Source organism: Trachypithecus francoisi, unplaced genomic scaffold, assembly GCF_009764315.1.
Source record: "Trachypithecus francoisi isolate TF-2019V2 unplaced genomic scaffold, Tfra_2.0 Lachesis_group20, whole genome shotgun sequence".
NCBI classification, from domain to species: domain Eukaryota; kingdom Metazoa; phylum Chordata; class Mammalia; order Primates; family Cercopithecidae; genus Trachypithecus; species Trachypithecus francoisi.
In genome coordinates, this window is record NW_022681466.1 from 66,999,471 (window position 1) to 67,015,871 (window position 16,401).

Here is a 16,401-nt window from a genome sequence, read left to right on the forward strand (position 1 = left end):
CAAGGTGGGCGGATCATGAGGTCAGGAGATCAAGACCATCCTGGCTAACACAGTGAAACCTCATCTCTACTAAAAATACAAAAAAATTAGCCGGGCGTGGTGGCGGGCGCCTGTAGTTCCAGCTACTTGGGAGGCTGAGGCAAGAGAATGGCATGAACCCAGGAGGCAGGGCTTGCAGTGAGCCGAGATCGTGCCACTGCACTCCAGCCTGGGTGACAAGGGCAAGACGCCATCTCAAAAAAAAAAAAAAAACCAGAGAAAATAAAAAAACCTTCAGAGGCTCCGAACTGCCCAGATGATCAAGTCCAATATTCTTAGCATAAAACCTCTATGTACTGGTCTGTTTCTAATGCTCCAATCTCACATTTTGCCCATTGCCTCTTGTATTCTAATTGTGCTGAACTGCTTTGCTTAGACTTCCTTACCTAACTGCATCACATGCAAATGACCTTGAATGCCATGCTTCTCTCTGACTACCAGACAAGCACCTACCCACCTTCCAAAACTCCACTTAAGGACAACTTCTTTTAAGAATCCTATCTGGGCCGGGCGTGGTGGCTCACACCTGTCATCCCAGCACTTTGGGAGGCCGAGGCAGGTGGATCACCTGAGGTCAGGAGTTCGAGACCAGCCTGACCAACATGGAGAAACACCCCATCTCTACTAAAAATACAAAATTAGCCAGGTGTGGTGGCACATCCTGTAATCCCAGCTACTCGGGAGGGTGAAGCAGGAGAATCACTTGAACCCAGGAGGTGGAGGTTGCGGTGAGCTGAGGTCGCACCACTGCACTCCAGCCTGGGCGATAAGAACGAACCTCCATCTCAAAAAAAAGACTCTATTTTTTGTTGTGAGTGTTTCAATATGGAAATTAATCCATGTCCTTCCTCATTTTAATTAACCTTCTCAGGTCAGGTACTTTACTTTTTTTTTTTTGAGACGGAGTCTCGCTCTGTCACCCAGGCTGGAGTGCAGTGGCGGGATCTCAGCTCACTGCAAGCTCCGCCTCCCAGGTTCACGCCATTCTCCTGCCTCAGTCTCCCAAGTAGCTGGGACTACAGGCGCCCGCCACCTCACCCAGCTAGTTTTTTGTCTTTTTTAGCAGAGACGGGGTTTCACCGTGTTAGCCAGATGGTCTCAATCTCCTGACCTCGTGATCCGCCCATCTCGGCCTCCCAAAGTGCTGAGATTACAGGCTTGAACCACCGCGCCCGGCCAACCTTCTCAGGTACTTTTCAAGGGTTATTAGGAAGGTTTGGTAGTCTCAATAATTTACATTATTTCTGGCAGTGTTAGAGGGACATAGTTTAAACTGAACTAGTTATTTTGGACACCTTTAAGAATATGAGTGTCTTTTTATTGCAACAGCACACTTGGAAACTGTTTCCTGAAGGCCAAAACTTAACCAAAAGTTTGGGTTATTTTCATAATATTTTAGTGGGGAAAGAATGTGCCCCTGGAAAACAGAGTCAATTTCTGTATCACTCTGCTACCAGACTAGTGAAATCAAAACTGTCCCTTAAAAACAGGACAGTACTTGGGGCCTCCAGAATACACTCTCTGCCCTTCCCAATTTTCACTTTTGCTAATACACCTCCATCAAAATGAGTGTGGGGGGGAAAGTAGTTTAAGTAGAAATTCCCAGCTTTATTATCTTTCTGCCCAAAGCTCATGCCTGGTGAAGTTGTGTTTTTTGTTGGCTTTTTTTTTTTTTTTTTTTGAGATGAAGTCTCACCCTGTCACCCAAGCCAGAGTGCAGTGGTGTGAGCTCGGCTCACTGCAACCTCTGCCTCTTGTGTTCAAGTGATTCTCATGCCTCAACCTCCTGAGTAGCTGGGATAATAGGTGCGCATCACCACACCTGGTTAATTTTTGTTTTCTCAGTAGAGACAGGTTTTCGCCATGTTGGCCAGGCTGGTCTCGAACTCCTGACCTCAAGTGATCTGCCCGCCTTGGCCTCCCAAAATGCTGGAATTATAGGAGTGAGCCACTGCATCTGGCTGCCTTGTAAAGTTATTACTGAGGTCATGAAGGAAAACCCATAATTTCAGGTTTGCATGGGTACATTTAAACCAACTACAAGGCTTAAATTGAATCACTAACATGTTGCGTTATTATTTTAAGATTTGTCATTTTTTTTTTTTTTTTTTTGAGACGGAGTCTCGCTCTGTCGCCCAGGCTGGAGTGCAGTGGCCGGATCTCAGCTCACTGCAAGCTCCACCTCCGGGGTTTACGCCATTCTCCTGCCTCAGCCTCCCGAGTAGCTGGGACTACAGGCGCCCGCCACGTCGCCCGGCTAGTTTTTTGTATTTTTTTAGTAGAGACGGGGTTTCACCGTGTTAGCCAGGATGGTCTCCACCTCCTGACCTCGTGATCCGCCCGTCTCAGCCTCCCAAAGTGCTGGGATTACAGGTTTGAGCCACCGCGCCCGGCCAGATTTGTCATTGTTATTAGTCAACATCAATTTAACTTATATGGTTCTTAGAGACAAAGATAAAAATATACAGAATATTTATTTACCTTCATGCAATTCTTTCCGCAGTTTCTCAGCATCTTCCTGTAGAACAGATTTCTGAGTATTCAAAACAGCTACATACATCTCTAGATCAGTCCTACAAGATTTCTCAGCTTCCAGATAATGATTCAGTTCTTTAACCTGAAAGAAGATGCCATTCCATTGAACTGAAATTTACAACAGTTTCTATCTTAGATACAAAATGATGGTAAGTTCTGGCTATGCCTTAAAAAAATTGACACTTTTACATCTACATTTTACATCTACATAAATTACCATTTATAATTTTTAATTATAAAATAATATAGAAAACTGGGAAAGTAACATAATTAATAGATGTCATCCATAATCATACCACCAGAATAAAATATACAATTGAGATTTCACATAACAGTTTTGTCCCTTGCTTTGCAAAAAGGTAGTTCCAATTTGTACTCCCACAGCAACATATGCATGTGTCTGTTTTAGCCATAACAGTAACACCAGGTATGTTTTGCTTTTTAAAATCGGTAATTTCTAAGGACAAAAATGATACCATACACTTTTAAGTTTGCTTTCCTTTTATTTCTGGTGCGGGAATTCCAAATGTAAATTTATACATTTAATGTATAAAGACATTTTCACAGATACATATACTTATGGAAGTGAAAAAGAAGAAATTATGATGGAACAAATAACTAGTCTCACATTGTAATGACTTAAAGGCAAATGCAGAATACTTTTTAAAATCACATCTTGCCCAGGCATGTTGGCTCATGCCTGTAATCCTAGCACTTTGGGAGGCAAAGGTGGGCAGAATGCTTGAGTTTAGGAGTTTGAGACCAGCCTGGGAAACATGGAGAAACCCTGTTTCCAAAAAATAATAATAAAACCACACCTTTTAAAAAAAAATGCTTTATTTCTGTTGATCAATTAAGTGTAATACTCAAAATAGTAACAATATAGTCTAATAACAATATAGTCTAATATAGGAAAGTTATAACCAAAAAAAAATTTAATTCTTCCCCAGAAAATCAAGGATTATGTCACTTTAAGCTGTCACATAAACTGCCCGTTCTAAATTCTAACCTTTCAGTTAACTTTCAACTTTTTCGAATGGTTATATCTAATATCACAAAGTCCTTTGCATGCCCTTTATCTTCCCATTTCTTCAAACTTAAAATGGTTTCTCTGTTTTCAGTTATCTTTACTCCTAGGCCATCATGCAATAATAGTCAAAGATTTAAATGACTATTTAAGCAATCATTTAATGCTTCACTGAAGGCTGACAGTCCAGCACATGATAAGAACAAAGAATGGTAAAGTCGCAACTATCGTGAAATGCTTTCTCTGACACCTGAAGACGGGGGTAATTCAGCTGATGGTAAGAGTCCATATGGCAGATTTAAAATGGTGGTATATAACCCACTAATTCTACCAGTTATTATTTTGGGGGATAAACATTTGGTTTAATTAATAATGAATTTCTAATATTTGAAAACTACTGAGCAGGACTCTGAGTAACTTTGAATTACTTTGAGTTCCATACCCTGTAATGACCAAAAACAAAAACAAATGGACATCTACAAGAAGCCAGGTGACAAGGAGAGAGTGCACACCAACCACTGAAAGTTACCTATTTGGAAAAATGTACGTGGTATTAGGATCTATGCAGGAGAAAGTACAGAGAAGCAACAAGGGCCGTAAGAAACCAGAAACAGGCACCTGGGAGTACAATTTGACAACAGTGCCTTGAACGGAAGAGTTTCACATACACCAGTCGTCGGTGAATGCGACAAATTTCTCTGCAGCACTTAACGACCCGGTTAGGGTAAAATGGTGTCCCACTTTGATTTACATTTCCCCAATTTCTAGTGTGGTTGAATGTTGAATATCTTTTCACATGCCTTGACTATTCTGGTTTCCTCTTTTGTTCAATGATTGCGCATACACTTTACCTGTTTGTTTCTTTTTTCTTTTCTTTTCTTTTTTTTTTTTTTTTTTTACAGAGACCGAGTCTCGATTTGTCGTCCAGGCTGGAGGGCGGTGCCGCGATCTCAGCTCACTGCAACCTCAACCTCCAGCTCCTGGGTTCAAGCAATTCTCATGCCTCGGTCTCCCAAGTAGCTGGGATTACAGGTGTGTGCCACCTGGCTATACTTTACCTGTTTTTCTTTTTTCTTTTTGAGATGGAGTCTCGCTCCGTCGCCCAGGCTGGAGAGCAGTGGCACAATCTCAGCTCACTGCAAGCTCCGCCTCCCGGGTTTACGCCATTCTCCTGCCTCAGCCTCCCGAGTAGCTGGGACTACAGGTGCCCGCCACCTCGCCCGGCTAGTATTTTGTATTTTTTAGTAGAGACGGGGTTTCACCGTGTTAGCCAGGATGGTCTCGATCTCCCGACGTCGTGATCCGCCCGTCTCGGCCTCCCAAAGTGCTGGGATTACAGGCTTGAGCCACCGCACCCGGCCTCAAACTCCCAACTTCAAGTGATCTGCCCGCCTCGGCCTCCCAAAGCGCTGGGATTACAGGCGCGAGCCACCGCACTTGGCCACTTTACCTGTTTTTCTTCAGAATTATTTGTCACTTGTGGACTTGGCAATTTCGAGAGTGTCTCGCTCTGTTGCTCTGGCTGGAGTGCAGTGGCGCAACCTAGGCTCACTGCAGCCTCCATCTCCCGGGTTCAAGCAATTCTCGTGCCTCAGCCTCCCAAGTAGCTGGGACTACAGGCACCCACCACCACGCCTGGCTAATTTTTTGTATTTTTAGCAGAGACAGGGTTTCTCCATGTTGCCCAGGCTGGTCTCAAACTCCTGGTCTCAAGCAATCTAAGTACTGGGATTACAGGTGTAAGCCAGCGCATCCAGCCAACTTAGCAATTTTTTTTATTATTTTGGATATTAATATTTTGTCAGTTAAGAGGTACTGATATCTTCTTATAGTCTGTAGCTTCTCTTTTCAACTTTTTGTATTAATAGTACCTTTTAACAAAGAACTTTATAATGTAGCTAAACTTGCCAGTTTTCCTTTCACAGTCAATATTTTTGTCTTAAGAAACCTTGGGGCCGGGCGCGGTGGCTCAAGCCTGTAATCCCAGCACTTTTGGAGGCCAAGGTTAGTGGATCACATGAGGTCGGAGGTTCGAGATCAGCCTGGCCAACAACATGACAAAACCCCGTTTCCACTAAAAATACAAAAATTAGCCAGGTGCAGTGGCCTAGGCCTGTAATCCCAGCTACTCGAGAGGCTGAGGCAGGAGAATTGCTTGAAACTGGGAGGCGGAGGTTGCAGTGAGCCAAGATTGTGCCACCGCACTTCAGCCTAGGCAACACAGCAAGATTGACTCAAAAAAAAAAAAGAAAAGAAAAGAAATCTTTTTGAAGACAAAGTGGAGAGACTGGGCCTACCTATCAGATAGTACGACTTGCAGTAAAGCTACTATAATTAAGATAGTTTGTTACGGGTTTGGTGCAGTGGCGCAAACTCGGCTCACTACAACTTCCACCTCCTGGGTTCAAGTGATTCTGGTGCCTCAGTCCCAAGTAGCTGGGACTCCAGGCAAGCACCACCATATCTGGCTAATTTTTGTAGTTTTTGTAAAGAAAGAGTTTCACTATGTTGTGCTGCCTGGTCTTGAACTCCTAAGCTCAAGCAATCCGCCCACCTCAGCCTCCCAAAGTGCTGGAATTACAGGCATGAGCCACTGCACATGGCCAGATAATAACTTATGTATTATTATTATTATTTTTGAGACAGAGTTTCACTTGTTGCCCAGGCTGGAGTGCAATGGTGTGATCTTGGCTCCCTGCAACCTCCACCTCCCAGGTTCAAGTGGTTCTCCTGCCTCAGCCTCCCAAGTAGTTGGAATTACAGGTGGATGCCCGGCTAATTTTTGTATTTTTAGTAGACGCAGGGTTTTTTTTTTTTGAGACAGAGTCTCGCTCTGTCACCCAGGCTGGAGTGCAGTGGCAGAATTTTGGCTCACTGCAAGCTCTGCCTCATGAGTTCATCCCATTCTCCTGCCTCAGCCTCCCAAGAGCTGGGACTACAGGCGCCCGCCACCACGCCCAGCTAATTTTTGTACTTTTAGTAGAGACTGGGTTTCACCGTGTTAGCCAGGATGGTCTCGATCTCCTGACCTCATGATCCACCCACCTTGGCCTCCCAAAGTGCTGGGATTACAGGCGTTAGCCACCGTGCCCAGCCAAGTACAGGCAGGGTTTCACCACGTTGGCCAGGCTGGTCCCGAATTCCTGACCTCAGGTGATCCACCTGCCTTGGCCTCCCAAAGTGCTGGCATGGCAGGCGTGAGACCGCACCCAGTCAAAAAGGGTATTTTTTAACAATCCATTCCTCCCCCACTGATTTGTAATGCCACCTGTCATATATCAAATTTACACATATATATAGGTCTATTTCTGGGCTGTTTTATTGATCCATCTGTTTATCCCTAAACCAGTAACAAACTATCTTAATTATAGTAGCTTTACTGAGGTCCTACTATCTGATAGGTAGGCCAAGTCTCCTCATCTTGTCTTCAAAATTTTGCTAAGTATATTTCTGTTCCTTTATTTCTCTATATGAAGTCTACTTCTAGAACTGAATTAATCAAGCTCCTTAGTAAACCCTGTTGAATTCTGAAATTCAAAAACAATTATTTTTGTATGTTGATTTTGTTGGAACAACTTTCAAATTGTTGAACTCTTATTAGGTCTAACTATCTGTTGTACATTCCCTGTATTTCTCCCTGTTTATTTTAGCTACAATGTTGAAAATTTTTAGCTTCTGTATTCCTGAGACAGATCGGTAATTTTTTCTCATACTACCTTTCTATGTGTTTGTTCACTTGTAGTGAAGATCTACTAGTCTCATAAAATGATTTGGAGAGCTTTCTCTCTTTTTGTATTCCAGAAAGTCTGGAAAAACTTACCTGTAAAACCAACAGTTTAATGTCTTTTGGTGAGAGGAGACAACAGACAATAAGATTTTTTACTCTAGATCCACTTTCTTTAATAATTACTGACTACCTTAGCTTTCCTGTTTTGGAACAATTTTGGCTAATTATCTTTAATTAGAAATTTTTTTTCATTTCATCTGTTTTCAAATTTATTTGTGTGACATTGTTTATAGTACTTATTTTTAAATTTCTACTGATTTGTAGTTATATCCTCTGTTTTTTTTGTTTGTTTTTAAGACAGGCTCCCTTGCCCAGGCTGGCGTGCAGTGCCGCCATCATGGCTCACCACAGCCTCAACTCCTTGAGCTCAAGTGATCCTTCTGCCTCAGCCTCACAAAGTGCTAGGATTACAGGCATGAGCCTCCCCACTTAGCCTCACTTCTGATTTCTCTTTTGTTGTTGTTTTCATTTTTTCTGATCAGTCTTACTAGAGATTTGTGTATAGGTTTTCCATTTCTTCATTATACTGATAGCCTCTATTGTTCTTTTGCTTTTCTATTTCACAAATTTATATTATTTTTATTATTCATTTCCATTTATTTTCAGTTTTTTTTTTTTTTTTTTTTTTGAGACGGAGTTTTGCTCGTCGCCCAGGTTGGAGTGCAATGGCAATATCTCAGCTCACTGCAACCTCCGCCTCCCGGGTTCAAGCAATTCTCCTGCCTCAGCCTCCCCAGTAGCTGGGATTATAAGCGCCCGCCACCATGCCCAGCTAATTTTTTGCATTTTTAGCAGAGATGGGGTTTCACTATGTTGGCCAGGCTGGTCCCGAAGTCTCCTGACCTCAGGCGATCCACCCACCTAAGCCTCCCAAAGTGCTGGGATTACAGGCATGAGCCACTGTGCCCGGCTCAATTTGTACTTTTTTTTTTTTTTTTTTTAAGATCTGGCATTATTCACATCATTCTAAATATTTTGTAATTACTTTTTCCATGAGTATTTTTTTCATGTCCAGGCATTTTAACTATCATTTTAATGTAAATAACTGAATAACCCATAGTTACAGAATTGGGTCTGTGTAACCTCAATTCTAAGATAATGTATCTAAAAATAACTATACCTTGTCCCAGATACTATCCTAAATGTTTACAGGTATTAATTTACATGTTTCTCATAATAGCCATATGGTGGCTATTATAGGAATTAATTTATATATTCCTCATAATAGCCAGATGGTGACTATTAAGGTGGGCTTACTATCGCATTTCACAGTTGAGAAAATCAAAGCACAGTATGATTAAGTAATTTACCCAAGGTAACCCAGGCTACCAAATGCTGAGCTTTTAACTATTACGTTCTAGTACTGTATGTGATACCATCTTGTTCTTGGATACCAAGTTGTGTGTGTCAACTACAACTAAATTATTAACCTGATAGTTCAAAATGTCTATAGCTCTACTAGTAACTTTTTCTGATTGTATTCTCTAAAGGTCAATTTTAATCTGCTACTATATTTGTGAATGTCAGTTTCTCCTTGTAATTGTCATTATTAGTTCATGCATTTCATGACTATGTAAGGTGCATTCAAGTTCATAACTATTACATCTTACTCATGAACTGTTTTTTAGATAGGATCCTTCTTTATCTCTATTAGTGGCTTTTCCCCCTTATCCTATCTTTGTGATACTACACTTGCTAGAGCAGCTTTCTTTTGGTTCGAATTTACATGGTATACTTTTATCCCTTTATTTTCCATCTTTTTTCTTTTCTTTTTTTGAGATGGAGTCTCATCTGTCGCCCACGCTGGAGTGCAGTGGTGCGGTCTCAGCTCACTGTAACCACCTCCACCTCCCGGGTTCAAGAAATTCTCCTGCCTCAGCCTCCCAAATAGAAGGGACTACAGGCGTGTGCCACCATGCCTGGCTAATTTTTGTATTTTTCGTAGAGACAGGGTTTCGCCATGTTGGCCAGGCTGGTCTCGAACTCCTGACCTCCGGTGATCCACCCACCTCGGCCTCCCACAGTGCTGGGATTACAGGCATGAGCCACCGCGCCCGGCCTTCTTTTAAGACAGAGTCGCACTCTATCACCTAGGCTGGAGTGTAGCAGCATGATCATGGCTCACTGCAACCTCAACCTTTTGCGTTGAAGTAATTCTCCTATCTCAGCCTCTCAAGTAGATGGGACCACAGGTTCACACCACTATGCCTGGCTAATATTTTCAATCTTACCTTGTGGTTTGACTTTAGGCATAGCTCTTACAAGTAATATAGTTAGATTTTTACAATCCAATGTGATAATCTCTTTTAAACATAGGTATCAGTTTACATTTACCAAGACTACTGATAAATTCCATTTTTATATTGTTTTTGCTTATTCTCTCATTGCTTCTTTTGTTCCTACTTTCTTCCTTTTTTTTGGGTGTGGGGAACAGGGTCTCACTCTGTCACCCAGTCTGGAGTGCCAGTTCACTGTAGTCTCAAACTCCTGGGCTCAAGTAATCCTCCCATCTCAGTCTTCAAGTAGGTGGGACAACAGGCATGCACCATCACGTCTGGCTAATTTTCTGAAAATTTTTTGTAGAGACGTGAGTCTCACTATGTTGCCCAGCCTGGTCTTAAATTCCTGAGTGCAAGCAATTCTCCTGCCTTGGCTTCCTGAAGTATTGGGATTACAGGCATGAGCCACAACACCTGGCCTGTTCCTACTTTAATTCTTTAGCTGTGTCTTTCTGGCCAACAAATTCAGCAATACCATAGCTACATTATCTCTAAAACATCAATGCTGGAGCTGCCATCAGAAAACAAGGTCAACTTTGAACAGTTCATTTTCCTTAATAGGAAAATGAATGAGACGGGGTCTCATTTTCTTAAGAAAATGAACACTAACTTTGTGACAAAGCAGCCATTTGTTTTTTTGTTTTTTTTTTTTTTTTTTTTTTGAGATGGAGTCTGGCTCTGCCGCCCAGGCTGGAGTGCAGTGGCCAGATCTCAGCTCACTACAAGCTCCACCTCCCGGGTTTACGCCATTCTCCTGCCTCAGCCTCCCGAGTAGCTGGGACTACAGGCGCCCGCCACCTCACCCGGCTAGTTTTTTTGTATTTTTTAGTAGAGACGGGGTTTCACCATATTAGCCAGGATGGTCTCGATCTTCGGACCTCGTGATCCGCCCGTCTCGGCCTCCCAAAGTGCTGGGATTACAAGCTTGAGCCACCGCGCCCGGCCCGGCCATTTGTGATAAAACACCATTATTGTGATTATTTTAAATGTCCATAAGAGCAAAACTATCTCAAAGCAGTTTTTTGATTTAAATTTATTTATTACTATTTCTTTTTTGAGATGGAATTTCGCTCCTGTTGCCCAGGCTGGAGCACAATGGCACAATCTCGGCTCACTGCAACCTCCGCCACCCGGGTTCAAGTGATTCTCTTGCCTGAGTCTCCTGAGGCTGGGAGTAGCCGGGACTACAATCATGGGCCACCATGCCTGGCTAATTTGTATTTTTAGTAGAGATGGGGTTTCTCCATGTTGGTCAGACTGGTCTCAAACTCCCAACCTCAGGTGATCCGTCCGCCTCAGCCTCCCAAAGTGCTGGGATTACAGGCGTGAGTCACCATGCATGGCAGTTTTTTGCATTGTAAATAAAGATTCTTAGATGCATAGTCTAAATTACAGGGTTTTTTTCCCTATTACTGATTCTAATTTTGTTCACGGTACTGGGGCAGAATCTTGGGTTTCAAGCAAATGGATTACAATGTTTCATAACCTTTGAGGCCTCCAGCTCTTTAATTTTGTCTTCAGCCTCTGTCAGTTTATCCTTCAAAGCTGCAATTTCCTTTTCCATTGGCATCACAACAGACCGAAGTTTCTCAGCATCTTCTTGGGCCTATGGTTAAAAAGAATTAAATGCCACGACTTATTCATTTACTGCTTTCCTAAGAAACTCTAAACCTTCCATTTGCTAAAACTTAGTATAACAAGTAACTCGACCAGGCACTATATTAACATTCACAAAACTGAATTAATGTCTAACTTTCAAATAGTGCATTACTTTGAATGTCAAGGTATAATTGAAATTTTCCCAAATATTCCATTTAGAATTTGGGAATGGGAAAACTGATTTGACTAAAACAAATTTGACTTCTTCATCAATTAAGAAAATATCCAATATATAAAAGGAAATACACATAATAAATTTTTTTTTTTTTTTTTGAGACGGAGTCTTGCTCTGTCACCCAGGCTGGAGTGCAGTGGCGCGATCTCAGCTCATGCAAGCTCCGCCTCCCAGGTTCACGCTATTCTCCTACCTCAGCCTCCCGAGTACCTGGGACTATAGGCACCCGCCACCACACCCGGCTAATTTTTTTTATTTTTATTTTTAGTAGAGACAGGGTTTCAGTGTTAGCCAGGATGGTCTCGATCTCCTGACCTCATGATCCGCCCGCCTCGGCCTCCCAAAGTGCTGGGATTACAGGCGTGAGCTACCGCGCCCAGCCCATAATGATTTTTTAAATTCCTGGGTTACTAAGTTCATGAGACAATAATTTCTTATGAATAATGAAAGGGCTGATTATATTTTAAACACCCAAAATAGAATGATGTGTTTTCCAAAATGTTAGAAAATTATGTTGCTATAAAAAGGCCTCCATCCAATTAAACAGAGTACTTTAAATATTATTTTACTTTTACCATCTAAATGAAACAAACCCAAAGAATGACCCTTAAAACTATCATTGTTTTCCAAAGTCCATTCTCAAAAACATGGATTAAAAGGAACCAACTTACATAAACTAGTAAACTGGTGAGAAAACGAATTTTCATTTCTTATATATACATACACTTACACGCAGAGAAACAAAGGCAGGCTCAAAAAGTTGGCTTTTTTCCTTCTAGAGAAACTGAAAACCTAATTCACTGAATTTAAATGAGTGCAAACTTATCCTAAGTTGTGCACAATAGGGAAAAATATCATAAATGCCCAAACGTGAGGTGGATTTTCCCCAAAACACATATCCCTCAAAAAACAGGGGTTCAGATTCACTTTGTTTTCAGGTCCTTACAAAGTCATCATTTATTTTATTTTGAATTAAATACTACTTGGAAAAGACAAGTTAAAATATCTCAGCCAAGGCTAGTTTAGGATGCTGATAAAGGTCATCTGATAAAAAACAACAGGGAAAAAGAAGGAGGGAGGAAGCAAAGAATTGATCACAAATCAAGTTATTTATTAATATAAATATGACTTCACAATTCCAAGTGCTGAATGTCATCATAAACAAAACCTTTAAAGAGCACTTTTAAAAATGACAGAAAGGTCATTAAAAACAAGGAAAATCTGAGAAACTGTCACAGCCAAGAGGAACCTAAGGAGACATGACTAAATGCAATGTGGTATCCTGGATGGGATCCTAGAACAGAAAAAAAAAGGACATTAGGTAAAAACTAATGCAATCTGAATACAAAAATGGACTTAGGTAATAAGAATAAATTGATACGGGCTTATTAGCTGTGACAAATGTACCATGCTAATGTAAAATATTAACAACAGGGGAAACTAGGCATGGAGTATATAGGAACTATCTTCCCAATTTTTCAGATAATCAAAAACAGTTCTAAAAAAATAAAAGATTGTGGAAATCATGAATACACATACATTTGAAGAATGAACTAAGAATTAAGAACCAAAAAGGCATGATAAATTCAATTGAAAAGAAAAATCAATTACTAATTATTTTATATAATGTGATTTTAAATATGTATATGCATATAAAATAATGTAAAAGTTCATTTAATTAAACTGGCTCAAAAGCTTTTAATATTTTCTCAATGATAAAATGTCTCACTTTACATTTAGTTGCCTTACGTTCAAGTATTATATGGTATTACGTTCAAGCATATGTGGTACATAATGTGTGGTACACAGAAACCAAAGGACACTGAGAAAGAAGGAAAACTAACATCTATTCTAGAACTTCGCTTTAGACACAGTCATCAAGCAACAACACCCACTCAACTGATACTTAGGAATTCAAGCACCTATCTCCTAGACACTATGCTAAGCATTTAGGATATACAAATAAAAAGCAAGCACATGTTCCCCCAAATCTATTTAAAAAAAAAAAAAGAGAGAAAGAGAAACTCTTGCCTTCATAGAGCTTATATTTTAGCAAGGAAAGAAAGACAGTAAACAATAAACACAATAGGTGAACTCTGTATAGTATAAGGAAATATGTGCTATGGAAAGAGAAAAACTAGAGAAGGATAAGGGAGACCAGAGTAGTGACAGGCGGCAGAGGGAAGTTGGCAGGTGGTGATGTTAAATGGCAGGTGGTCAGGATAAACCCCATGAAGTAGTGACATTTGATCAAAACTTTGAAGAAGATGACAGAGTTAGCCACAGATACAACATTATTTCGTACTATGTTTAGGTCTGTGTCCAAATAATTCCTCTCACAGGAAATATCAAAGTACTTCTATTACTTTCTATTACACAACAATATTAGAGCACTTTGCATTTGAATTCAAATATTTCTAGAGATGAACACATTCCTTCATACCTTTTTCATTTCATTTTCTAAATTTTCCTCCTCTTGACCTTCAGACAGCCTTCTTCTTAAGTCAGCTATTTCCCTCTCTGCGGATTCTCTATACTGTGCCCACTGTGCTCGCTCCTGCTCCAGCCTAAGGTGGAACTGGTGCTCATAGTCACGAACTGTTTCTACAAAACATCACCACATATTGCACATCTAAGTATTATGAAAAAAAAATAACCCGGCACACGAAAATTTTTAAAGTTATATAAAAAGCTTACGTCTAATTTCTGGAAAATGTTTAATTCACTAAAAAACAAAACAAACTAGTTGTAGTTCTTATGATATACAGAAATAAGGGCTTTAAATCATCACTTCTAATCTTCACAATAAACCTGTGTCATGTATTGTTTTACGAATGAGAGAATCTTAGGAAAGCTTAACTGGTCTGGCCAATGTTTCACACCCAGAATGAAACAAAGCTAGAATTCAAACTTAAGGCCAACTCCAAAATCTATGTTCTTAGACATATACTATGGTTCCCAAGGCAAATATAATATGTCGCCCCAATCCCACTACCTGAAAGTGTGAGAAAAGGGATATATTTCTGGAACAGTTTACTAAAACCCAAGACTGTAACTTGAGGCAAACTCTATAAGCTCTTTAAAAAATGGCTTTCTCTTTGATACAACCCTAAAACATGGCCGGGCTGAGTGGCTCACACACACCTGTAATCCTAGCACTGTGGGAGGCAGACAGGAGGATCACTTAAAGCCAGGATTTCGAAACCAGTCTGGCTGACATGGCAAAACCCCATCTCTACCAAAGAGAGAAAAATTGCCAGGTGCGGTGGCTCACGCCTGTAATCCCAGCACTTTGGGAGGCCAAAGCAGGTGGATCACCTGAGGTGAGGAGTTCGAGACCAGCCTGACCAACAAGGTGAAACCCCGTCTCTACTAAAAATACAAAAATTAGCTGGGCGTGGCAGCAGGCACCTGTAATCCCTGAGGCAGGAGAGTTGAGGCAGGAGAATCACTTGAACGCAGGAGGCAGAAGTTGCAGTGAGCCGAGATCGCACCACTGCACTCCAGCCTGGGCAACAGAGCAAAGCTCTCTCTCAAAAAAAAACAAAAGAAGAAAGAAAAAAGAAAAATTAATCCCAGCACTTTGGGAGGCAGAAGCAGGAGGATCACTTGAGGTCAGGAGTTTGAGATCATTTTGGCCAACGAGGTGAAACCCCGTCTCTACTAAAATTACAAAAATTAGCCAGGCGTGGTGGTGGGCACCTGTAATCCCAGCTACTGGGGAGGCTGAGGCAGGAGGATCACTTGAACCTGGGAGGTGGAGGTTGCAGTGAGCCTAGATCGTGCTACTACACTCCAGCCTGGGTGACAGAGTGAGATTCTGTCTCAAAAAAAGAGATGGGAAGGGAAAGGGAAAAGAAAAGATTATCTGGGTGTGATGGCACATGTCTGTGGTCCCAGCTACTTGGGAGGCAGAGGCACGACAACTGCCTGAACCCAGGAGGCGGAGGTTGCAGTGAGCCGAGATCGCGCCACTGCACTCAAGCCTAAGTATGTCAAAAAAAAAAAAAAAAAAAAAAAAAATTATGTGACAAACCCTGTTGATTGCCCATTAATTTCCACTCCTTTGTCCTTACTGGTAAGACTCCAATTTTCTTTAGGAAGTCAGTGTGCGCAATTTTAAAACTACATTGTCCAGTTTCCCTTGTAGTTATGAGTGACCACACACTTGGTCAACAAAGTGAGGGGGATATGCTGGGTAGTTCTAGAAAACTTTTGCTTTTCTGATGCAGACTGAAGGAGAAGCAGCTATTTTTCAGCTGAGGCAAAGATTAAGTTGAAAACCATATGCTAAGGATGAAAGAACAGAAGGGCTGAAGGAGTTTGAGGCATTGTTGACATCATGGAACCAACGCAACCAGGCCTAGGGTATCTACCTTTGGATTTCGTGTTCTGGGAGAAAAACGAACTCCTATTTTGGTAAATCACTGCAGTCAGGTTTGTTACATGAAGCCTAGAGTAATCTCTAGGTCATAGCTACATACTCAGAAACAGGGCTAGCTTCACCTGCCTTTTTATAAAGAGCACTAAGGCAAAAAGTAACACACAATTGCAAACACAGTGGAAAAAGTCATCACTATTTCACATTTAGAATATTAACTAGTCCAGGCCGGGCACGGTGGCTCACACCTGTAATCCCAGCACTTTGGGAGGCCAAGGCAGGCAGATCACGAGGTCAGGAGATCGAGACCATCCTGGCTAACACAGTGAAACCCCGTCTCTACTAAAAATACAAAAAATTAGCTGGGCGTGGTGGCATGTGCCTGTAGTCCCAGTTACTTGGGAGACTGAGGCCGGAGAATTGCTTGAACCAGGAAGGCAGAGGTTGCAGTGAGCCGAGATCGTGCCACTGCACTCCAGACTGGGCGACAGAGTGAGACTCTGTCTCAAAAAATAAAAA

At 41.4% G+C, this 16,401-nt stretch overlaps 1 protein-coding gene across 5 annotated transcripts in view; it reads right to left on the reverse strand.

Annotated features, from left to right (window-relative positions):
* The window catches only part of RABEP1 (rabaptin, RAB GTPase binding effector protein 1), a 115,182-nt gene that overhangs the window by 35,643 nt on the left and 63,138 nt on the right, over positions 1 to 16,401 (reverse strand). For 4 of the 5 annotated variants that reach the window (XM_033184912.1, XM_033184913.1, XM_033184915.1 and 1 more), the window contains 3 exons: positions 13,945 to 14,105; positions 11,154 to 11,273; positions 2,521 to 2,656 (listed from right to left, as the gene is read on the reverse strand). In XM_033184912.1, the coding sequence (XP_033040803.1) occupies positions 2,521 to 2,656; positions 11,154 to 11,273; positions 13,945 to 14,105 (417 nt within the window). Of the gene's footprint in view, positions 1 to 2,520; positions 2,657 to 11,153; positions 11,274 to 12,591; positions 12,796 to 13,944; positions 14,106 to 16,401 lie in introns of those variants that run through there. The other variant, XM_033184916.1, reaches the window with a different exon arrangement.